We start from the raw sequence: 25,030 nt of genomic DNA on the forward strand, positions 1-25,030 counted from the left end.
AAAGTATATGTTTTTGTCAATGTACCATAATAACAGAAGCGAAACGCAATATTGAGTCAGGACAATTCACTATTTATGCACAATAAACAAAGGAGCATAGCGCGACCATATCTGTTCAGCACCAGACTTGCTTGTAACCTATATCACTAATTATGTTATGAAAATGACGTATTAACTACTAAAAAACACTGACCTTCGTGTAAATGCTTGGAGCAGACTAACCTGTGAGCTGGAGTGTTCTGGGACGTTATATTTGATCTTTGAATGGCTGCAATCCAGTCGCGTCTTTGTTACTTCGGAAACATGGCTTGAACAATTTCTCTTCAACGACGTAATCCGATAACAACCGATCTCTTTACCCGTCGGCTTCCCGTGGCTGTCATGCGACCGGCTATTGCAGTTAATAATACAACAGCTTCTTGACATTTTTGTGTTTCTTTTTATCGCTGTATAACTGATTTTAATTGAAAGCCTGCGTGCGCTAGTACCGCTTGCCACGAGTTCCCAGAATCCTTTGCGGTTCTACCCGTGAATGACGTCACATTTTCAATCTCTATATAATATGCATGTTAAATTTTATATTTGGGGTAAAATATCAAGTCTTTTCAAGTAAACCGGTTCAAGTCCAATTCAAGTCCCAAGTCATTGGTGTAAAAGTCCAAGTCAAGTCACAAGTCTTAGAACATTTTTTCAAGTCAAGTCTAAAGTCATAAAATTAATGACTCGAGTCTGACTCGAGTCCAAGTCATGTGACTCGAGTCCACACCTCTGGTAAACGCCACATACACACAAGCAGAATGATAGGTTTGAAATGTAAAAACACTTGAATAATGCATTCATATTCCCTTAAATATCAAAAGAGTCTTTATCGTTGCTTGGCTTCTTGGCTTCAGCAGAATAATTCTTCCACTGGCATGCTCAAAGCTATTACAGTTATTAAATATAAAAAAGTTTCCCAAATTACCCCTTTTCCTTTCACTGTATTGCCAGTAAAAATGTGAATGTCAGGCAGAAGCTCAGTTCACTTCAACCTCTATAAAATGAAAAGACTGTGACAGGTAATGATGCACCTTGCCCTGTATGGCATTAATTATGCATTAGCTAACATTTATTTTCTTCCAGAAAGCAATGAAATTATATTTGATTAACACTAGTAAATTGCTCTTGTACTTTTTCTCCTTCTGTGTCAAGAAGTGGTGCAATCCTGTAGGATGGAAACTTCACATAGACGCTATGTGACAACTGCAGAAGAAATCACTATTGTGTTTGAAATTCTGACCCCAATTAAGGATTATTATTATTTTTTATAAACGTTTGATAAAAGATCACTGGCTATACTCATAATGAGTTCAGACAATTCTGAAGTCTTTTTGCACAGCTTTTACCTATTTTATGCCATTTTTCTGTCCTCTCTATGACACAAGCAACACAACTGTCTTTGCCAGTCTTATTATTCCAGTCACCTTCCACCAAGTTAGCTCAGTGTACTGCACAATGATATACTGTATTGTGAAAAGTATATGAGTGAATGGTACGACAATACAAAGAACTATTGACTTATGACGCAAACAATTTGGATTATCAGAAAAAAAAGTTGTGCTCTTAATCACATTAGAAATTATATCTTAAGGCAACCAGTAAGATAACCAGTAGGGAAAACTGTGCATTCCCCAACCATTCCTCAAGTGGTTGCTGGAGGTTGCTGGCTGGTTGCTATGTGAAATTGGTTGAAAAGAGGGTGTTGCTCTAAAAGCCCCCCACATGGTTGGTTTGCCCTAGGTTGCTTTGGTTGCTAGCAGACTGCTGCAGATGCTAGCAGCTGTTCTCCATAGCCCATAACTACTACTCAACAAGTAGTTGGCAAGAGTTTTTGCAGAAAAATTGACTTGAATAATGAGTTAAATTAATTACAGTTGAGATTATCTATAAAACACAGGGAAACGGTAGCTGGGTGAAACACTAGCAAACACACTAGGATGTTGAGCTTGATTATACGTGTTTAACATTGGCATTGTAAGCATTCTACATGATTTTGTAGAATCTGTTTTTAAGTGACCAGAGTTTTGGTAACAGATCCTTCGCCCAAAGACTAAATCAGAAAACTAGCTGAAATTATGCTTATTTTCCTCGTTCTATCATAATATTAGAAAAAATCTCAACGTTTAAACTCTGCATCACATTGTAGCACACATTGAACTCTTTGAAATACTTTTTCTACACATGAATGAAGATGAGATACATCGTATGGCTAACATTAGCTGCTGGTCAGCACTGTGAAATGCTAGAGGCCTTGAAGTAAATTAAGACACTGCATCACTGCAGTTCCATCAGTGTGATATCTCTGACATAATCTTCATACATTTGGAAGATGTAAGTCACGAAGCTGGTATCCTCTTCTAAACTATTTCCTGTTTGGGTTTTCCTCTTCCATCAGACCCCAGCGGCTCTGTGCTTTACTCTGACACTGGAGAAAAAAGCCAGCCAGAGTAAATAAGAGTCATAATTCATTAATCTGGGAAAGTGAACGCCTCAGTAACTCTGAAACACAGATAATTAACCTGATAACAAATTAGTGCCTCCTTGCATATTTTATGTCCTGAGAATGGAGTAATGAAGTGTATTATTATGATTCAATGTTTTCTGCCTGTTAGGGTCCTCTAACATATTTTGCGTTTTTCTCGTGCTGCTAAGATATGCATCTCTTGAACAGTGAATTTACTCGTTAGGATAGAAAGCATATCAGCTGCGCGCTCTACCTTCACTGCCTCACAGCTTATGCTCAACCACTTTGGAAAACAGACAACTTTATAGAGGTGAATGCTGTACTTTTTGGATTTTGGTCTCTTGAGAGCAGCTGGCAGTATGACATCAAAGCAGCACCCGTTTGTTGTTAGCAGCTAATTACATCAAACAGCCGTGCAGCTTAGGGCTTTAGAATTGGTATCCATTCCTGCCGTCTCCATATTTAGCAACTTCTTTGAAAAGAGTTTCTGAATTCAGAACGAGACAGTCTACGTGTTGCAGGGGACCATCTCAACCTCATTAACAACGTGTAAATGTTTGACAGCAATACAATAAAGGAGACGGACTGACAGATATGTGGTTGGATGGGAGGATATAGTGACAGTGACAGCCTTATTTACAGCCTCGAGACAGAGCGGCTAGGTTGTCATGTGTGTCTAATGAGTATAATTATTCTATTTTTTTAAGACTGACCTTTTGCCCTGTTTTTTTTTTTTCACTTTAATTTTGTTGTGCCGCTTTGAATTCTACATCTTTTATTACTTTAATAATACTGAGCTGGCTTAGTTTGTATTAGCTTCATTATAAAATGTCTCACTGAATCAGGGAACGACATCCAGGGTTGAAATATGGAATCAAGTTTTTTATTTCATTTTTCTTTTTTTTACTTAACCTTTATTTGTACAGTTGATCTCTCTTGTAAATGAGACACTGAGTCTCATTAAGAGCTGTTCCCACATGGGTCTCTAATGGTCATTTGAGGCTGCATCTATTGCAAGGGATCCCCAATAGACTCACATGTTAATATACTCACCTTTACAGCAGAAATGAAGCGCAAGGTGCACAAAGTCAGGCATTGGTTGCTGCACAGGTGGTGGAGGAGGCCATGCATAAGTAAAACTGCAGCCCTCTTGGTCAGGTCGCTCTTGAAAAAGCGATTTTCAGTCTCAATGAGACTTCTACCTGGATATATAAATTATATATATGGAGGGAGATCATTTGAGTGACAAGTGGATGTTTTCATAACTTGTTCAAGGTTCATTTATTCTGAAATATACTCAAAGCAGTTGATGAGTTTTTCTTGTACACACATTTTATTTTAAGTCAGTATTTTTTTTAACTCTAAATTCACATCACATATCAGAGTAACCAAGCTAAGAAGAGCTAGTAGTAGCTGACAACTCCCTAGCTCTGCTTTAGGCTTAAAAAATGTCCAGTGGCAGTGTCGAGCTAGTTGTGGGAATATTGTATATAGAGTTTATAGTTAGAATCCTGATGATTTGTTTATGCCCTGTGTTTTCCTTGATGTTGAAATCTTATTTTTATAGTAATGTCTCACCTGGATCGGTGGATGTTTTTACCTGTTTTTTAGCACTATTAAGGCAACATATAAGCTAGACTTGTGACATTTTTTAACTTCACTTGGTAATTTTATAAATACTGAAAACTACTCAGCTATAGTTTGTTCACACAGAACTGAAGCTAGTAGTGCTGTAACTGCCAGAGACCTTAAAATATCAGCAGTGACATAAGTGACCGTTAGTGACATTAAGCTGGCAGGCACTGGGTTAAACTCACCTCAACTTTAAGGCGTGCGATTGAAAGGACTAATAGAAATGAAGAATATTGCTAAATACATAGCGAGTTATCCATGCAGCCAGAACCTGCCATATCTAGTAACCAGCTTTCAGCTACAAAGTGATGTGCACATGTGCAATGGGTCTCACTTGTTGACGGGGCTTTAGAATAGTGACACTGAGCACATTACCATACTGATGTTAGCATGCAGTTGGCACAACTGCATGAAGAGCAGCTAGCATGCATAACGTTCTTACAATATTTTCAAGTTAGCTTTCAGAGACGTTGTAGTGAAAGCTTATAGCCTTTATCTGTTTCAACCAAGTAAGGTTCATAATATGTTATAGTAAATTTGTGGTTTTAGCATGAAGTCAAACGCTAACCTACTGTTATTCAGGAAGTGATCCTGTAATTAATCTACATATTAATATAAATCATTTGTTAATCAAAGCTGCTGCCAGTTGTGTTTGCATTTGAAGTAAATTCATTGATTCAATTAAGAAAACAGAGTAATCCCACAGCTATCATTCTGGAAAGTTTCTTCACAAGATGCCTTGTTTTCATCCTCTCTACCTGTTTGTTATTATTCATAACATGAATTGATTTGCAGCCAACAGAAAAATGACCTGCTAATGACAAAGTTTTCCCCCCAGGATTTTTTCAGCAGCTGTGTGATTATGCATGTCCATTAACATTTGACACAGAACCCTTATTTATAAGCACTGCCAGAAGAAAGGCTTTAAACAGCCACGGGTTCATTATACTTAAGTTATTTTTGTTCCCCTTGTGATGTGTATATTAATTGACAGGGAGCTTTTGACCCCTGCTTTACGCGTGTGGGGAGAGCAAGTCCCTAATAATTCGCATACAGTGTGCAGTTATATTTTGTGAGGTCTTTATGCCACCACAATATAAAAATACATCATTCAAATTGGATATTCCCAAATTAGTTCCAAAGTCTGTTTGTGTTAGACAGATAAGTCCTTTCTTTCAGAAAATCTATAACTCAGACAGCTCCTTACAAAATAGCCTGAATAAAATGAGATTGGGATTGTTACAAAGTTACAAAGTCAAGCTCTGGCAACTGAAGAGCATCTGCCGTGCTTACAGGCAAATAGCCTGAAGGCAGGAAGAGCGTGGCATTTTTTACCCTGGGGGAAAAATGCTCAGAGCATCAGCTTAAAATCTCACAAATGTGCCTGATTGGAAACTTCAGAGCAGTGGTAATGCTGTGTAATCCACAGCAGATTATAAATGACAAGTTGACATTTTTGAAAGTACAACGTGAATTTCATTTTGATATTTTTTCAGTAAAACACAGCTGTGCTTGGAGTAATGACCCATACCAAGAAAACCATGCATAACAAGTATTTATCATCAGCTCCCAAAAGAGCAAAACTAAATTATGGTGAAATAAGGAGTTATGGACAATGAGACTGGCCAGGAGTCAACATTATACAAAGGTTTCTAGAGTGTTTATCAGATTATATATTAAATGATTATTTAGTAAGCCTGGCACAGATGAAACCATCTGTCAAACGCTGGTGGAAAACCAGTAATCAGGTCAGATTACTGGTCAGTAACCAGTAATCATAGAAATTCCCAGTATTTCTCATTTTTGTCTATCATTGTGTTCCAGTTCTGTACTTCTATTAGTACACTTTAACTACTTTGTATTGACAGCATGCATATAGACCAAGTAATGCCAAAAAAATGACCCTCATCTTTTTGACCATTGTCACCCATACATGGGTGAGGAAATATCATTGGCTTTTGATTGGCTCGTTGGGTACTTTGAGGTACTTTTAGTATATTTCATGTAATCAACGTGAACACGTGTATGCACTAAAAATATAGTGAAATGGGGCAAGATACATGTCTTAGTAACAAGAGAGTCCTTGTGGATTATTTTGAAGCAAGGAGATCCGTAACTTAAATTCCAAGAGTTACTGGGACGTGAAACCACAAGAGTAGACTGTTGTTGACTTTGCCCCAAAAAAAGGTTTGAAATTACTTTTCCCAGTATATGCTCAGTCACCTGACATTCATCCAAGCAGAGGTCATAAAAAGGTTGGACGACCGCCGTGTGTGACTTACAGAATTGTCATGTAGATTTTTATCTATGATTTTATCATCTATCGCTCTTATAATGTTTGTGGTCTTTTTAAATTGATGACACTTTCATATTGTGGTAGAAGTAGCTCATGATTATTTTGTGATACACTAGTTTGATTGTGTGGTTGTATGGTTGGATAATTAATGATTTAATACATTTTCAAACCACAGAATATTGATAAAATATCTTAGCACATAGCATTAATAAGGCTTTCATATCTCTGAATTGTTTACCTATATGTATAGTTCCAATTCACGGATCTTCATGCATTCAAAATTCTCATATTTAGACAAGTTTAACAATTAATCAGTACCATTAATGTGGTTTCTCTGTTTTGTAGTTCAAAGACCTTCTGCTTTTTGCATGGAGCAATAAACCCGTGTATACTTATAAAAGTACAGGTTTGACGTTGAGCATGTTAACCAACCTGTTTCACTGATTGTTGAGACGGACTTTATAAATCATGTTTCTTCAGGCCTTGTGTTCTAAGTGCTATGTTACCTTGACAGTCAGGTCGGTCCAAAGGGATGCGCACTGTGTCCCCATGCTACTTCTAAAGAAGGGTTTCCATGGTGAAGCCGGATGAGAAAGCATTAAGTGGCATTGTTTGCATACGCATGTGTATGTGTGTGCATCAATGAATCGCTCAGCTGGTGAAAGTGCTGGCCGGTGTGGCAGCAGTGTTTGTGGAGACCTCGCCTGATCACAAGGTCGGATATATTATAGCTGTATTAAATTTACAGATTCTAAGCTGCATACAGCTCCAATCTTATGACGTGCATTAAAGATTCATTCACACTGGGGAGCTTGCTGCAAACAGAAACACACATAAGCCTATATCTGCACAAACGCATGCATAAACACAGCATACAAATTTGCACTACCTCCCAGCTGGAACCAAGGTGGGGGGGGCTGAGTTTGTTTACTAAAGAAATGACAGTAATGGTGTTGACGAGGAGTTTGCTTTTGTTACTTGTATAGCTTAAGCTATCTCTAGAGCCACAATGAGGATTTGTCACCCGGTTGTGAGACATTGAGCTATTCATATGCATGACAGTCAACCTTTACTGCTTTCTAAATTTGGGCAGAGCCAACAGAGGCAGAAAAAAGGGAGAGAGACAGAGAAAGTGAGAGGCAGTGAAGATGAAATTCCAATAAGTTTCTTTTTTTAATCAAACTGTGAAAGAAACTCAGAAAAGAAAAAGAACTGGTGTTTGTGGGTGTGTTGGCACAGGATACATGCATGTATTTCAATACAGTTTCATTTAACTGTATGTAGGTTTTGACAGAAAATCTCAGATTCACACATTTGGGAGCACTTCAGTGTCTTTGGGCATGAGACCAAATACGAATGCACTCAGATGGCTCATGCTTCACACAAGGATTCACTATCACACAGACTGGTTTGATTGAAGAGTAGATTTTTAAAGGAGTTGCATTAAACTTGTTCATCATGACCTGCAAGTGTCTAAAATGACTTGATTGGATTATCCTTTTGTATGTGTCAATATCACAGCAGGCACACAGGTAACAAATAGTCTGACAGTAGTGAGGAAGCACAAATGTTGCTGATGTTTACGGTGGTTTCTGTGAGAAATGCTGTCTCCCACATCAGCTTTAGTCACAAAAATGCAGTTGCATAATTGCCTGTTTTCACGCATGTAATTCCCAAAAGGATGGAGAATCAATCCATTCCACAGCTGTCAGAAAAGAAAATGGCCACTTTCAGAATTTCTCTTTAGCTGGGTCCAAAAGAGCATTTACAGAGTCTCTGAATAACTCCCATTTGGCTTTATTAGCATAGCAAAAGATGGAAACGAAGGGATGATATTACCGATCACAAATTCATATTTCATATAAAATACACATTATTGTATAAATAAAGTTGTTGTATTCTTACCCATATGTAGTTGTGACCCATGTATCCGACACTCTATGGCATTCCAGTCACTAAGCTGCCCACCCTCTGTTCCCTCCTCACCAGCTGAAGTCTGCCTGGTAACCCAAAGGTGCAGACCTGCCAGCTGTCATGCATCTGGCTCTATGGGGAAGAGCCACATCCAATCCGCACGCATTAGACACTGAAATCCCTTTCTCCAGTTGTCCCTCGCTGCGAATGTCCACTCGTCCTGTTTGAAATATGGATAAGCTGTCAGCGGTTTGTCTCCAGCTCTCTGAGGTGGCACCTGGCATGCATGTTTAAATCATGTCAGCAGACATGACCTGGGGCATGGTCACTTTCCAGCTCGCCAGCAGTAAAGTGGGCTCACTCACATTCACTGGTTTGGCTAATAGCGCTGAGAAAGGTTAAATATTCACAATATGAATTTTTAATGTAATAATAGCAACTAGATTAAATGTATTAATAAATACATTTGGAGTCAGAGATACAATTCAGCTGTTTGTAAACGGGCTGGTTCCACAATACACACCAGCACTACTGTTCTACTCCTAAGTGCTTTTCTATCTAACATTCACACGAACACATCAGAGGCTTGGAGTTCAGCGTCTGGGCATGCTGGAGTGGAGCAGTCAGCGATCGAACAACCAGCCTAATTAGTAGATGACCTGCGCTACCTCCTGAGCTACAGCCACCATTGTAAACTACAAACATGTCCACCAATATGTCTTAGACAACTCCTACAGCTCAATTAACATCTCAGCTATTGATTCACTTGTTCGACCTGTTCCAAATAGTTGCTTTGTTGTCAACAGATCATAAATTATGCAACATTTTAGCTGTTTACAGTTTATAATTGAGTCAGCTAAGAAACACCACATCTAGGAATAGCTATATGTAGGGGCGAGAAAAAAAAGCAGTCAACAGAGGCAGAAAAAAGGGAGAGAGACAGAGAAAGTGAGAGGCAGTGAAGATGAAATTCCAATAAGTTTCTTTTTTTAATCAAACTGTGAAAGAAACTCAGAAAAGAAAAAGAATTGGTGTTTGTGGGTGTGTTGGCACAGGATACATGCATGTATTTCAATACAGTTTCATGTAACTGTATGTAGGTTTTGACAGAAAATCTCAGAGTTCCAGCGAGGAAACGGATTCACACATTTGGGAGCACTTCAGTGTCTTTGGGCATGAGACCAAATACGAATGCACTCAGATGGCTCATGCTTCACACAAGGATTCACTATCACACACACATTGAAGAGTAGATTTTTAAAGGAGTTGCATTAAACTTGTTCATCATAACGTACGGCATAACAACATGGTATGCAGGGTGCTCAGCTGCGGACAGGAAAGTACTGCAGAGGGTCACCAACACAGCCCAGAAGATCACTGGCTGCTCTCTGCAGCCTGGAGGTCACTGCAAACTCTCGGTACCTCAGCAGAGCTGACAATATCATCAAGGACCACTCTCACCTCAGCAATCAACTGTTTTACCTATTACCGTCAGGCCGACGGTACAGGTCACATAAAACCACGACAAACAGATTCAGGGATAGCTTCTTTCCCAGAGCTATCACCGTAGTAAATAAGCACAAAAACAATTGAACCTGCTTAGCTATACCATACCGTCACTGCCATTATATTATGCTGCTATTCATACTGTCATTATATTAATGCTGCTATCCTGTATATATCGTACTTACTATTGTTTGAGTACTTGCGATTGTTTTATTGTACTTTTTATATTTTACATTTATATCTACTATTGAATCTTGCACCAAGGGAGTGGCACTCCAATTTCGTTGTACTCTGTACAATGACAATAAAGGCTATTCTATTCTATAAGGAATAGCTATATGTAGGAGCGAAAAAAAAGCAGTCAAGGCTACAGAGACTCTCAGAACCACATCATTGGTTTGTGCCTCTGAAAATTCACTGTACACTAACTGATCAGAAGCAGCAAGCAAACAGATAAAATGTCATCAACACCCTGATGTAAAATGTTTTCCACTTTTTATCATTTTCCACCTGAAAAATTGACACAAGTTACATTGCTCTGCTACCACAGTGAAAACTGTCTTTATATTACTAATATGTTTAACTACTAATTTAACCAACTATGTCTTGATAGACTGATACAAAAATACACAAATATTAATTAATTTACTTCTTTTTAAAGTGTATCCATCATCAGTTGAAAAATGAAGACGTTAGGATACGTTGGCGTGGACAAACATGTGGATTTGTCCAAAGGGGACATAGAGTTGGAGTCAACTATGGTTCCGCTCCACTCAGAGTCCCAGTGAACCACAACGGTTGAAACGGCTTGCACATGAAACAAAAGAATGCCTTCTGCCAAAAAGAAATAAAATCTGATGTCTAACAGATGTGATAGACTACAAAACTCAGGCCTATTTCTAGTCTTCTGTTTAGTGTGCATATTGAATTGTATGGAAACAAATGATAAATGGAACGTAGGGTTAGAACATTTTTTTTAATATAACAAACAAAACCTTTAATGAGTCTGTTAATTTCAGGTTATGACCTTATACGTCTCACCCTGTTGTTTTCTAGATAGTAACTCCTTTTTGTGTTTGCAGCAGTGATGCACATGAGTTTATTGGAAAAACATCCAGAGTGCTTTCTGTTCCACTGTTTGCTTGATTTAATCATCGTGTGTCTGAAATCAATCCACAAGAGCAGGTTTGTGTACATGTCGATGAATATTAGGAACAAGCAGCTTCCGAAGTGACTTGATGCAGGCGAGGACCTCGCATCTACATACAAACACCTGTGCAGGCAAACACTAAACACTCAGCACTTTAAGTTTCAGTCTGTGTGTGTCAGCACTGTCTACACCCACTAGGTGCCTGCTGTTGATCCTCTCCTGTATCATTTGGATGCTGGTATCGGCTGGTGCGTTTCACTTGCTGTCACCTTGCCACTCCAGCTATCTGACTCTCCCCTGCCATTTGCTTCTTTGTCTTTTAGCCCCGACACTGTCTCTCTCTGTTTTTAGTGCAGCTGTATTTGCATGTCTCGCCCCACGACCTTGAGTGTGTGAGTCACAAGGGGATGGAGAACAATTTTACTGAGGCTGCACTGTGGTTTTTTGCAAGTGTAAACAACTTATTCTCAGTCGGCCCGCTGGCTGCTCAGCTCAGCTCTCAGTCAATAGGCACAAGATAATGTTTATTCGTGCACGCAACCAGCGCATTCCCCTGACGGACTCAACGCCCCCAGCAACCAGCTCCTTCTCTTCCACTTCCCTGGTTCTCGCTCTCTTTCTCTCCTCTGCCAAGAGTCTGTTTGCATTATCACCAGAGACAGGCTGCTCCCTGTAGAGCAACGAGACAGAAACCCTGTCGATCTCACCTGAATGATCCCTGTTGCATTTGCAGAGAACCGACATCAGTCCGTAGTGTGTTACACCTTCCAGAAAGGTTTCTTTGCAGTAATATGCCAAGCAGGACGGGCCAAAGAATTAAATAAAGTGCAGGAATGGGGAAAGAAGGGGGATGATGGAGGGAACAGAGGAAGAGCAAAGGCAAAGTGGCAGGAGGGGGTTAACACTGACCACGTCTGCATTTGAAAGATGTCTTCAATTGTGCATGCATGGGTCCAGAATGGGTTTTGAGGGTGGTGGAAATAAAAGAGAATGTCATTCTCCACTCTATCTCTCCCTGTGTCTTGCTTACTTCCTTCTTCTTTTTCTATCTCCTTGTCCCCGCCTTTCTCCACAGGCTCTCCAGCCACCTCTCATCCCCCTATTATTAGGGCCCAGTAATGAAATGTGGAGTGTCTCGTATTGGTGCCTGGGCCCCAGCAAACTGTATTAGTGTGTAAATGGTGTGAGAGTAATGAGAAAGCTCTCAGGCCTGCTGGGAAGACTGGACCACGAGGCTCGTGTTTTGTCTGTGTGTGTATGTGCGCCTGGATGTAATGTGCATGTGCATCAAGTGAATAACAAGAGACGTTGGGTGGAGAGGGGTCCTGGCTCATGGGGGCCAGAGTGGTGTTTCTTTCTCAGATGCCAATCCTGCAATTGTTAGCCTCCAACAGAAGAGAAGCTTGGAAAATCTATTTGGTCAGGAGCACACAATCTGAAAAGTGGCCTAAAGCATCAATGTCAGTGTCTCTATGTGATTCATTCAGTTTAAGTCTTTTTAAGGTGAATAATGCAGGCTTAGCAAAAGGATTTATGCTTTGTACCTTAACACCCGGCTTCATTAAATTGGTTGCTACATTTTGCCATCGCTAAAATCTGTCCACCTTTCTTAAAGCAGCGTTTCTCAGTCCTCTGGACACCAAGTACATCTAGTTTTTAATCCTATTTTAGCTATAATTAGCCTCTGTTTAACCGTCAAGCATTAAGACCAGCAGGCTCTGGATCCTCGTAACGTTTCATCTTCTTTTTTAACGTCCCAGAAGGGGAATACCTGCTCCTTTCTTCAGCACACTGTCTCCTTGCATAATGCATAAGTGCCTAATGCTCATACAAATGGCTAGGACCACTGGCTATGTAATAAAGGGTTGTGTGTGAATGTGTCTGGCTGATATCATTCCATTTCCGCTGGCCTGGAGGCCCTGACGGAGAAGAGACAAGACAGACACGCTCCATCCAGTAAATACTCTTTTCATGGCTTTACTTTTTTCCCCTTCTCTTTAGATTTGCTGCCTAAGTCAGTGGAAAGTGTCTTCATCTTCCAGGAGGCGAGCGAAGGTGAGCCGAACGCGGCCACCCCGGCGTACGATGCCATCGTTGTGGAGCAGTGGACCGTCATCGATGTGAGTGGAGGGATTTTTGCTTTGTCCTAGGTTATGTTCTGTCTGTCACTAGTAGAGGGGGATTTATGCTCTTGTACATTTCATACATGTGACTGTTTTGGAATTGGAGATTTTGATATTTTAAAGGATGTACAGTCACACATTGAAAGCCAGAGTCCAGTCTGTGCCCCCCTCTCTAAGAGTATAGTCCTTTAGCAATGAAGTCAGTTATCGCTTAGATATCGTGGCCCTTCAGCCAACCGTTTCCTTACAACCCAAAGGCAAATCGGACAAATCTCAATTTATGGGACATGTGTCGCAGTCGCTCCCCTTATCAGGAGCAAACAAGCCTTTATCTACGTGATGATTAGTGTCTCTCCTCAACAAGTTCCGAGCTGGAAATTCATTCCTGTCTGGAGTGGAAGGATTTGTGGCCATTTCGTTGCCTTTCATCTGTATGTATGTGTGTGTCTGCATGTATACATGCTTGCGCATGCAGCTGAGTGTGGACGAGCTCGGTTTTGTGTGTCTGTGTTTTCAGATGCTATCTCTGTAATTGAATTTAGACTTTTTGCAGCCGGTAGCTGTCCAAGTGTGAAAGGAGACTTTTGTCCCCCAAATGTGGCTCTCTGATTGACCAGCCCAGCACCGATGGCCATATGTGGCACTAAAAAGACTCCTGCAGTCATCTGGCAGGAGCAGTACAGCCTCCCCTCGTCTGGGTGAATGGTAATACTGTTACAGCTTAATGGCTTTCAAGACTTCCTCAGACACATTAACCGAGAATGATGCCAAACTAACGCCCAGTTTTCCAGGAGATCCAATCAGCTCCTCCACTGGGACTTTATCAAAAACCGTTTCACCCCACCGATCTGCACCATGCCAAATCAGATTGACAACACACTCTGTCAGGGCGATCAGGGCTGCACATCATCCCCATTATTTGTGATAACTGCCGAAAATTGATATGCAAAGTATCCTCACAGCTCATTATTGTTTTGGTGCCAGGATAATTAAAATGAAAAAAAAAAAGGCTGAATGTTGATTGAAGGTGTTTTTCTTCTTCTTTATATACGTCAATTTCTTTTCCCCTCAGTGCTTAACATACTTATTTATCCAAAATGCTGACAGGTTGTAGGATTTATGAAGCTCAGAGAAAAAGAGTGATAAAACAAATCACTTCAGTGAGGGCATGTGACCATTTATATTGTCATTAAGTAGGAGTGTATCATCTCAGGAATGTCAGTGCTCATCAGTGAAGGGATAAAAATGTCTTTAGTTTCACTTATGAACGAGCTGAATCTGGATGTGAGTTGGATGTGAAAAGTGCTGAGCTTTTAATGCTATATCTCAACCAAAGTGCAAAATAGTGCTATAGTAGACCCTTTTTTCTACACCATTAAAAGTAGAAAAACGAGTCTACTATAGTAAATGTAATAATAACAAAAGTCATACAATTTTAAAAATAATTGGTAAACATATTTTCAGCATTTTCTCATTCAAAAGCATCAAATACTGCCACTGTCAGATGTTACAGAGATACCCACAAGATTTTCTTTGGCATTGTGGCTCTCTCACCGGGCAGCAGCGTTGGACATCGAGTGTGGAAACGCGCTCATTAAGAGGATGGAAAGGCAATAAGTTAGATTTTTGTGAGCCAGGGTGATTGATAAAATGTTAATTTCAGCATCCAGAAATTATTTTAAAAAAAATTTAAAAAGTAACAATAAAAATGAAATATTCAGTCATTTGTTACACACCCAGTTTTGCCCTCCCTGAAAGCTCAAAGTCACTGTTTAGTTCAGCTGGAGCAAAGATGCTACAAAGAGCGCATTTGGCCAACAGGATCTATAAAAGAGAAGCAAAAGTCATAGAAGGTTTCAGTAGGTGGACTTGCTGAAGGATCATTAACAGATGCCTGCAGATGACTTTGTCTCCGAGGGTCTCTCACCCAGCTGTGTGTGACGGAGGTGATAGTTGGTTATCAGCTTTGACTCTACAGTGCTCATCCCGTGGCTACTGTACAGGCCTCTCCTGGTTCCCCCATCCATATGCAGGTGCAGGCATCCTGCAGTGGAGACTGCAAAGTGACAGGGATCAAAAAAGCCACAATAGGAAATTAGGCAATCTATTCAAAAACTATGGGGCCTAACTGCCTATTGGAACTTAGCTCTTTTTTTTTTAGTTATTTGTTTTTAATTAGATTTTTATTATGTTGTTAAAATAGCCGGAACAATGACACTAAGAGGCTACCAATTAAATGACAAGAAAATGTTTGTCTTATAAGGACATTCATTTAGTTTAATGCAGTTTTAATAAGAAATTATTTGACAAAAACAGCTGTGAGAGACAAACAAATATTCATAGGGCAAAATATTCTGACTTCAAAGCAAATTAAAGGAAAGAGAAGAAAACAACCAAGAACAATAAATGTCAAACTGACAAACTAAGACGTAAGTGCTATGGGAACAGTTTCTGTTAAATGACAGCAGAGCAGCGCCTTGAGGGAAACGGCACAAAAAACAACAAAATGCATCCAGTGACAATCAAGAGAAATAAATTGAAAGCATGCGTAAAGTGGGTGAAGCATGTAGATGTGCATAAAAATGCCATCGGTGCTAAAAAGCTCCTGCAGACATTTCCTTTAGCAAACAGATTTTGGTCAGGTGTCTGATGCATACTTGTTTCAATATGAGCAAAAAAAACCCACTCAAATATGAAACATATGGATTGTGGTGAAGTGTCTGAAAAGGAATAACTCATCAAGAGTCTCTGGTATGAAACTCCAATTAGGCCCAGTTTCTCATCTCTCATGTCCTATGGGAAAATCAATACAGACACTGCCTCGAAACTAATGTAGTGAAAGCCCTCCTTTCTTTCACTGAGCTTCACAGGAGCAATAACCAAAGAAAACATGTGCATCTGCACACTTCAGTCAAGGTTGGTCTTAATATGTTTGCTCGCCATGAGTCACTGCAGGAGAATTTATTTATCAAGAGGAACAAAGTGCATTAGTGTTGTGCTTCAGTCTTTCTGTATATAGATAAAGCAGGCAAAGAGAACCAGAGCCACAAAAACACGCGTGCGTGTGTGTGTGTGTGTGTGTGTGTGTGTGTGTGTGTGTGTGTGTGTGTGTGTGTGTGTGTGTGTGTGTGTGTGTGTGTGTGTTTATTAAAAGATGAAGTGATATTCAGCTTAGTGGACCTGATGTGTATGAGGAGTGTGATGTTGCTGAAAACCTTTCATACCTCTTAAAATGTTTTTTTAAATAGCCCCATTATCCACTTCAGCTTAGCTGGACACAGTGGTAGGTCTATTATGATGCATGCATGTTGTGCAACAAGTGATATTTTAAATTCTCAACATGGTACAAAGATTTTATGGATAGCTCTAAGATGCTATGGGGGAAATATTTGTTAGATAGTACATGGAAAAATGTTCTATCTAGCCCAAAGGTTAAGCCTTTACAAAATATCGTATTTATATTAAATATGGAAACTGAAGTGGGGAAACAGAAATGGGACATGTGATGCAGCTGCATTTTTTTCCTTATATCCTCCCTACCTTTTTTTAAATTCAGGTCCAGCAGTTTGCAGTTATATGATTATTGCCCAATGCGCAGTCACATGACCCAAACGTGCAGGTTTTTTGTGGTAAAGCACAGAAAACTATTTACACCTCTTTAAAAGGAAAACTATGACTTGAAAGGTCTGAAATCAATATGAAGCCACAATAACTGACATTCGTCTTGAAAGGGTCATTCTTAAAGGGTCAATTTACCCAGATCCCAAAAGAACACATTGACCTTTTTCACTGGTATCCAATCATGCACATAATGTTGGTTTTATATGCTTTGCTAGTATGTGGTGCAATTCAATGAAGGTGAAGGAATTTGAACAGTACAATTTCTCCAAAGGTCCAACTATCAACATAGAAAATTGAAATTACACTTCATGGTCACATACAGTACACTGGAGCTATAAGAGAAAATGTGTTTTTGCTGCTGACCCTTTGAAATACCTCTTAGCAGAGCAATAACATTGGCACGGATGTTTGCTACTCTAATTAGGTGCAGCAGAGATGCAGAATGGCTCTGCTACTCCACCTATAATCACAGCAAAATAAATAAATAAACCTTTCGAAGGAATTATTACTTCTGTGCAGGGGTTTTCAGCGTTTCATACATAACTTAGAAAAATGATAAGAGGCTCTCTGGTTACCATGAGAAACTGCCTTCTTTATGGATATTATTAGTACTGCAAGAAGATAAAACACAACTGTGTTCAGTGGCTTTGCTAAATAATTTGAAGCTGAAAGAGCTCGTTTTTCACAGAAATAGTTGTATATAAAACTGTAACTATATGTGTTTTCATCCCAGTTCCTTCCTACAGGTATTTATTGGTAATTATTGGATCTATGCCCAGTTAGTAATTTCTACATGTTTAGACAATTTCTTCCATTTTGAGGTGTAAAACAGGAGATGGTCTCTGTGTTCAGTAAACCTGTAAAATCTAAGTCGAATGAAAAACAAGTTATATTCTCTGTCTTTCTTTTTTATGGACCACAGGGTGCTGCAGACATTAGCACTGCTCTGTTTCCTTCAGCTAATTCTGTCTCGCAGACCAAACGCATGCTTGTTAAGTTAATTGGTGACTCTAGGTTGGCTGTAGATCCAGATGTGAGGTGGATAAAGCTGTTAGTTGTCCTTACAACCAGACTATGCTGTACAAGCACCCTATCAAAAGATGATTGTTTACCGCTATATTAAGGTATAATGTAACATCTCTGACCAGATATTCAAAACTAGTCTTTGTAAGGTACAAATTAGAGTACAAATGAGCAAGCACAAATGGCAGTGCCATAGAGTGACAGGCTGTACCACCAACAGTATAGTAAGAAACTTTATTTTTGTTTGATTGATTTGACCATTAATTACAGGGGGGGCGGTTTGATCCCCCCCCCCTCCTGCCTGCCTGATTGTCCTTGGGCAAACCGATGAACCTTGAGCCACTTCCCACTGCAGATCAAATACCTCCCAGTGGGACGACTCATTTTGAAACTCTTTGTCAAACTTATCTAAGGTTTAAAAGCACTATATTTGTGCAGCGTTTTTACCATCTTATGTGTCTGACTTAAGATTTTAAAAGGATCAAAAAACAGATTTTTAAAAGCTGGGTTTTGTTTTATTTTTTCAAGAAAAGAAAGCAATCTCGAGCACATACCATTTGTAAACAGTTTTTGTTATTCCTTTTGAAAACTATGGATATCATGGTACAACTGCCACTGAGTAAAATGTTCTCTTCGCCACTTCAAACACTGATATTGCCTGCTTGCTCACGCCTTGATCCCAACAACTCCTAACCCAAAAGAAAAACCAGAAAATCTGCAGGGGGACTTTAGAGAAAGTGTCTCCTCCTACAGAAAAACATTAAAAGTTAATATCAGTGAAGTTCAAATTCTAGGAATGGCAGTCCAAAGTCAAAGGAAGCGAAAAGGAGCTTAAGAGCGCCAACATTGTTGTCACTCATTCCAAGAATTCACTTGCATCCCTGGCTTTGAAGAGCAGCGCTTCACAGACTCCAGAAACTAAATGATGTCTAAAATGGGATTAGGGCCCCACATCACAGCATCAGTATGGCAGTGAGGAATCTTTGAAGAAATGGTTTTAACACATCTCAGAAACACACACAAACACACACCTATTGTGTCTGTGCTCAGTCACTCCTATCGTCTGGCAATCAGGTGCACACAAAATCCCTCTCCACCGAGTTCAATAGTTTACGTTTCACATTTTATTTGTTCCGCTCGTGGTCATGGACTTTATTTCGATGGCCCTAGAAACAAAGGATACAAATTATAAAATTACATATTAAAAACATCTGATTTGGTTTATGTTCTGCGAGAGCTGTGGCCTGTGGCCTGGATGTGTACACGTACTTCAGAGAGACGATCGTTAATGTGAATCACCTCTCCATGATATCTCTATTTCCTCAGACTGAGGTGAGAGAAGAGCTGACCTACATAGAAGGAGAGTAATTTGCACTGTTCCTGCAAGTGAGAGGTCGCACCCGCTCCGTCAGGCAATGTGTCGATGATGCTGATAGCTGCAGGACAGAGGGAGAGGTTTAGGCTTATAGGGTGCAGTTTCTGTAAGGTATACAAACAGTAACATGTACCATGTAACAAAATGATAGCATTACTAAATGCACCAAATACTATTTCAACATCTTTGTATTTTTACTTCACTGTTTGTATTGCCTGGAGACTAACCAATGATCTCCTTGCTTCCATGAAACACCTCTCTCCCTTTAAATTTCTCGGATGGTTTCCTTCCAATACATTTCGTATCTCTGTAAGCCCCCAAAATGAAGGACTCAGTTGTAGAGTTTTCTTTTTCTTTTTTACTTACCAATTAATGGTCTCTGTCACATTGAAGGGTTATGGAAAACTTAAATCTAGCAATTAGTTTCATCGATGCACGATGAAACTAAAATCAAGCACATTTTGTTCAGGTCAGCTTAGCCGCAATCCCAGCAGATTTACTCATCTCAGTGACAGCCCAGCTCAGCTGAAGGCTCAGTTTATACCCTTCTACACACCCAGTCTATACTTCTCTGTAGTCAAGTCAAGACACATTTATTTGTACAACGCTATCCAGATAATCCAGTGTACCTTCCAGAGAGATGAAGTGGAAAACAAAGAGACATTTAAAACATCTATGCATGTCACGATATGTCACTGTCACATGTCACATGCACTGCAAGAGCTTCTTCCCCCGCAGTCAGAGCCCTCAACTCACTACCACCACAAGACTGATATACACATACCTCTACAAACACGCTACAATACTCACCAAAAGACTCAAAAACAACAAAAACTTTCACAAATCCACTACAAACTGGACCTGGGAACAATATGCTTATTTGCACACTCAGTCACATAGTTACTGAACATACATCTAAATTATACTATATTTGCACATTTTGCATCTTGCACATGTCTTCGTCCTGTCTCGTGTACAATATCCTGACAATAACTTGAACCTGGTATTTAATGCCTACTGCACAATCCACTCTGTATTGTCTCTGTCCTGTCTTTGTTTATTGTACAGTTAGTATTGCATAGTTATTATTATAGTATTGTATAATTAGTAATTAGTACGTTTTGATCCCTTCATTTTACCAAAATTTAGCATGTTATTTATTTGTAATTCCTAGTTTTATATCTCTTGGAGATATATCGTTTATATACTTGGAAATCATGGGGGGCTTGGGGTGAAACAGCACACTGGTTCGGTACGTTGTATACTGTGTATACTTTGTATACTCTTGTATTGACAATAAAGCTCTTGAATCTTGAATTTTGAAAATAATCATGATAGAAAAACAACAACAACAATTAAAAGTAAAAAAAAAAAAACAAGACTCGAGTTGCTTCTCATGCTCACAGATGGCTAGTCATATATATCTGGTGCGCTAATGTCTGCTGTAGCCCAGGTTGTTTCTGCTGCACCCTTTAAAAAAGCAATGTCAAAGTGGTGATTAAACTGTGGGAGAACCCCGTCCTCTATGTTGTGTCCCTGGGACAGCTGTTATACTCTGCCTTGTAATGACTAAATCTTCAGACCATATGTGAACACGGGGAACCATCCACTAGACACGAAAACAAATCGAGGATTAAGTTGCAGAGGAAGTTGGTTCATTGATCAGCAACTTCAAATAACACATTTTAAGCCCAGATTTAAATTAAATAACAGTTTAGCTTTCAGGTGTTTGTTCCACATGTTGGAGCCATAAAAACTAAAAGGCTCTAATTCTGAGAATATATAGAAATGTAATTAGGTGCAAGTCCATTTAGTGCAGACTTATTTTTAAAATCTGTCTTTTGAGAGACAGGACATCGATCCAGAGATTTGGGAAATGGAGCAAAGTGCTCGATCTTTTAGAAGCTTGTTGAAATTCTACCTGCAGCATTCAGATGAGCTGTAAACAAGTTTTACTGTGTCAGCTTTAGACACACTATTTAAGCCTGTTGAGAGTCACAGTGCATGTACAAGCCACTTTGCAACACATGTCAACCCCAGCTACTACATTTTAGTGTAGTTTCGATCCATGTCACATCTGTTTCTACTGATGCCTGCTGACTGTACTGTACTGTTCTTTACTGTGGGTCTATTTCGGTACGGCAGGTAGATGTGCTCCTGTGTGAAAGGGAGGTCCTAGAGCTGAAAATGCTGCCAAATAATGCAGATAGAAATCTGTTGCCTGTACTGTTCCTAACTTACACTCAACAAAAATATAAACGCAACACCTTTGTTACTGCTCCCATTCCCCATGGGATGGACGTAGAGACCTAAAATTCATTCCAGATACACAATATAACCATCCCTCCCAAACAGTGGTCACAAATCAGTCCAAATGTGTGGTAGTGGGCACATCTGCCATATTGAGATAATCCATCCCACCTCACAGGTGTGCCACATCAGGATGCTGATCTGACATCATGAGTAGTGCACAGGTGTACCTCAGACTGCCCACAACAAAAGGCCACCCTGGAATGTGCAGTTTTTTGCGCTATTGGGGGTCTGGGGACCCAGAACCGGTCAGTATCTGGTGTGACCACCATTTGCCTCATGCAGTGCAACACATCGTCGCATGGAGTCTATCAGATTGTCAATTGTGGCCTGTGGAATGTTGGTCCACTCCACTTCAATGGCTGTGCGAGGTTGTTGGATATTCGTGGGAACTGGTACACGCTGTCGTATACGCCGGTCAAGCACATCCCGAACATGCTCAATGGGTGACATGTCCGGTGAGTATGCTGGCCATGCAAGAACTGGGACATTCTCAGCTGCCATCTGCCCTGAACAATGTGAACCATGATTCATCCGTGAAGCGCACACCTCTCCAACGTGCCAGACGCCATCGAATGTGAGCATTTGCCCACACAAGTCTGTTACGGCGACGAGCTGGAGTCAGGTCAAGACCCCGATGAGGACGACGGGCATGCAGTTGAGCGTCCCTGAGACGGTTTCTGACAGTTTGTGCAGAAATTGTTTGGTTGTGCAAACCAATTGTTCCAGCAGCTGTCTGGGTGGCTGGTCTCAGATGATCTTGGAGGTGAACCTGCTGGATGTGGAGGTCCTGGGCTGGTGTGGTTACACGAGGTCTGCGGTTGTGAGGCCGGTTGGATGTGCTGCCATATTCTCTGAAACGCCTGTGGAGACGGCTTATGGTTGAGAAATGAACATTCAATGCACGGGCGACAGATCTGGTTGACATTCCTGCTGTCAGCATGCCAATTGCACGCTCCCTCATTGCTTGTGGCATCTGTGGCATTTTGCTGTGAGACAAAACTGCACATTCCAGGGTGGCCTTTTGTTGTGGGCAGTCTGAGGTACACCTGTGCACTACTCATGTTGTCAGATCAGCATCCTGATGTGGCACACCTGTGAGGTGGGATGGATTATCTCAATATGGCAGATGTGCCCACTACCACACATTTGGACTGATTTGTGACCAGTGTTTGGGAGGGATGGTTATATTGTGTATCTGGAATGAATTTTAGGTCTCTACGTCCATCCCATGGGGAATGGGAGCAAAAACAAAAGTGTTGCGTTTATATTTTTGTTCAGTGTAACTACAACTTCATAAAAAGTGGCTCCACATCAACCAGCCATAGCAGCGAAAGCTTCTCAGGTGATTATATATTCAGGCCGTACAAATTTGGTTCAGTTAGTTATTTCTTTCTTTTGGGGAACCATGCACAAAAGCAGTATCTTCTGTTTCAGATTTACCAATTAGCTCAATAACCTGTATTCAGTTCAGTTTTATTTATACAGCACCAAATCACAACAACAGTCGCCTCAAGGTGCACAACAGCACTCCCTCATTTAATCTTCCCAACTGCGATATCATAAATAATAATTAGTTAAATATCAAATAAATTTTAAGTACTTTCTACCCAAGCGTAGAGCTGCCACCCAGGCAAAAGAAAAATAGAGCTATATCACATTATAACGTGAAAAGTTTATTGTTCTAACAAAATACTTTTCATTTTTGTACAACATAATATCACGTTATTACAATATACATAATTATCATGTTCGTACAATCTAATATTTATATTGTAAGAACGTGAAAGGTTTTTTGTTATAACGTGATAATTATGTATATTGTAATAATAACGATATTATGTTGTACAAACATGAAAAGTAGATTTTTAGAACAATAAACTTTTCATGTTATAATGTGATATAGCTCTGTTTATCTTATCCTGGGTGGCAGCTCTACGCTTCCGTAACTTTCAGTAAATTTCACTGATAACAAATAATTTCACTTTCACATTTTTAATTGTGGGATTTTCCTTGTAATACCAGATTTGTCTCTCACCTCTGCCAATGTATTGTAGCATGAAGGGGTGATGAGAATAGAAAAAAGCATTATAGGAAAATAGGTGTCAAGTTCAAAGTGTCTGAAGTATCTGAAATGAATCCCTTCTGATGTGTTTGTACGTGTCTGAGTTAAGTCAAAACCTTCACTGTTTGTTCCTTTCCTCTCCAGTTGTCTAACTGAAGAGAAAAACAGCCTTTCCTATCACAGTTGTTCTCTTGACCTCTCTTTTTTATAACATAAAATAATTGAATCTGCTTCTTTTAAAGCTGATGGCTTTTCTGATCTTAGACTGATTTTTAATTGTCGGCTCCAACCATCAAATGGCCATATTTTCTGTGTCTTCTAAAGTGCATAATAAAAGCCCTCACTGACATATGATGAACACTAACATCTGCACCAGCTGATCCTTTGTTTGCCCAACCACCTCATCATGTGTTATCAGGTTACATGGCCTAGTCTTGACTCAAAAGTAGGCTAATGCCTTATAAAAGCCAAAGATTGAATGCACTCTGTAAGCTTTATTATTGTTGCAGTAATCCAGTTTTAAGCTCAGGAAAGGTTCCCCGAGGGACAAGGGAGGAAAGGAAGAAATACAATTATAAAAGTAAATGCACATAAATGATAACGGTAGAGTAATGGCAAATAAAATCAATTAGATAATATTAAAAATATCTTGTTTACCAATGACAGATAGTATTGTTAAAGACTGTGTTGCACAGTCACAAGTAGTACTAAATGGATCTACTGATTATATTCTTTCATAAATGTATGTTTTGAAGGTCAAAACTGAGGCTTTAACCTCAGGAAAAATTAAAAGTTGAACATTAGTGTAAAAGTGAACATGAAACATGATTTTCTGTCTGTTAAAACTGCATCTTATACCACACCCCTAAAGTCATTAAGTTGCCTTTGTAGGTCTTGAAAATGGGTCATTATCTCTCAGTCATCTATGTTGCCCCAGCTGCGTCACCAATGCCCCAAAACACCCTGTTTGTAAAGGTGAAATACATCTAACAAAGCAGCATTATGTGGTGCCTGAAAACACACCGGACATGTGACGTTCCTTAATAATTCCACTTTGTGTATGCTCAAACATAACAAAGTGGACACAATGTGCCTGTTTTATTAGCACCAATGGGTCTGTCTGTAGACGTACACTTTCTAATGTCACAATGCGTTTTTATGATTTGAATTTTTTGAAGTCTTTAAGGACCTCTTGCCTCTACTGGAGGAGCATGCTTGCATGGTAGCTTTTCCATTAGCAAGCTGACAAATTGGACATGAAAAGCATCTAAGACCAGCACTCAATACGCTGCTATTCAGTGTTTTAACACTGAAGACAATACCTTTAAAAGTCAGCTAAAAATATTGAATATTTTACTTTTGCGATGAAGGCTGCTGACACTCAGAAAAGGTTGTTACAGGGCTTTAAAAAGTGGATGCTGAATCTTCTGTTGCTGTGACAACACACCGGGTTGAACGAACCTATCAGGAGCTGCAGAATCTGAATGTCTTTTTATTAAATGGTATTTGCTT

The 25,030-nt window shown here is 39.8% G+C and overlaps 1 protein-coding gene across 2 annotated transcripts in view; it reads left to right on the forward strand.

Annotated features, from left to right (window-relative positions):
* The window catches only part of rftn1b (raftlin, lipid raft linker 1b), a 125,397-nt gene that overhangs the window by 88,876 nt on the left and 11,491 nt on the right, over positions 1 to 25,030 (forward strand). For both annotated transcript variants that reach the window (XM_026185312.2, XM_080308165.1), the window contains one exon: positions 13,003 to 13,121. In XM_026185312.2, the coding sequence (XP_026041097.2) occupies positions 13,003 to 13,121 (119 nt within the window). The remainder of the gene's footprint in view (positions 1 to 13,002; positions 13,122 to 25,030) is intronic.

Source organism: Astatotilapia calliptera, chromosome 11 (assembly GCF_964374335.1).
Source record: "Astatotilapia calliptera chromosome 11, fAstCal68.1, whole genome shotgun sequence".
Classification (NCBI taxonomy): domain Eukaryota; kingdom Metazoa; phylum Chordata; class Actinopteri; order Cichliformes; family Cichlidae; genus Astatotilapia; species Astatotilapia calliptera.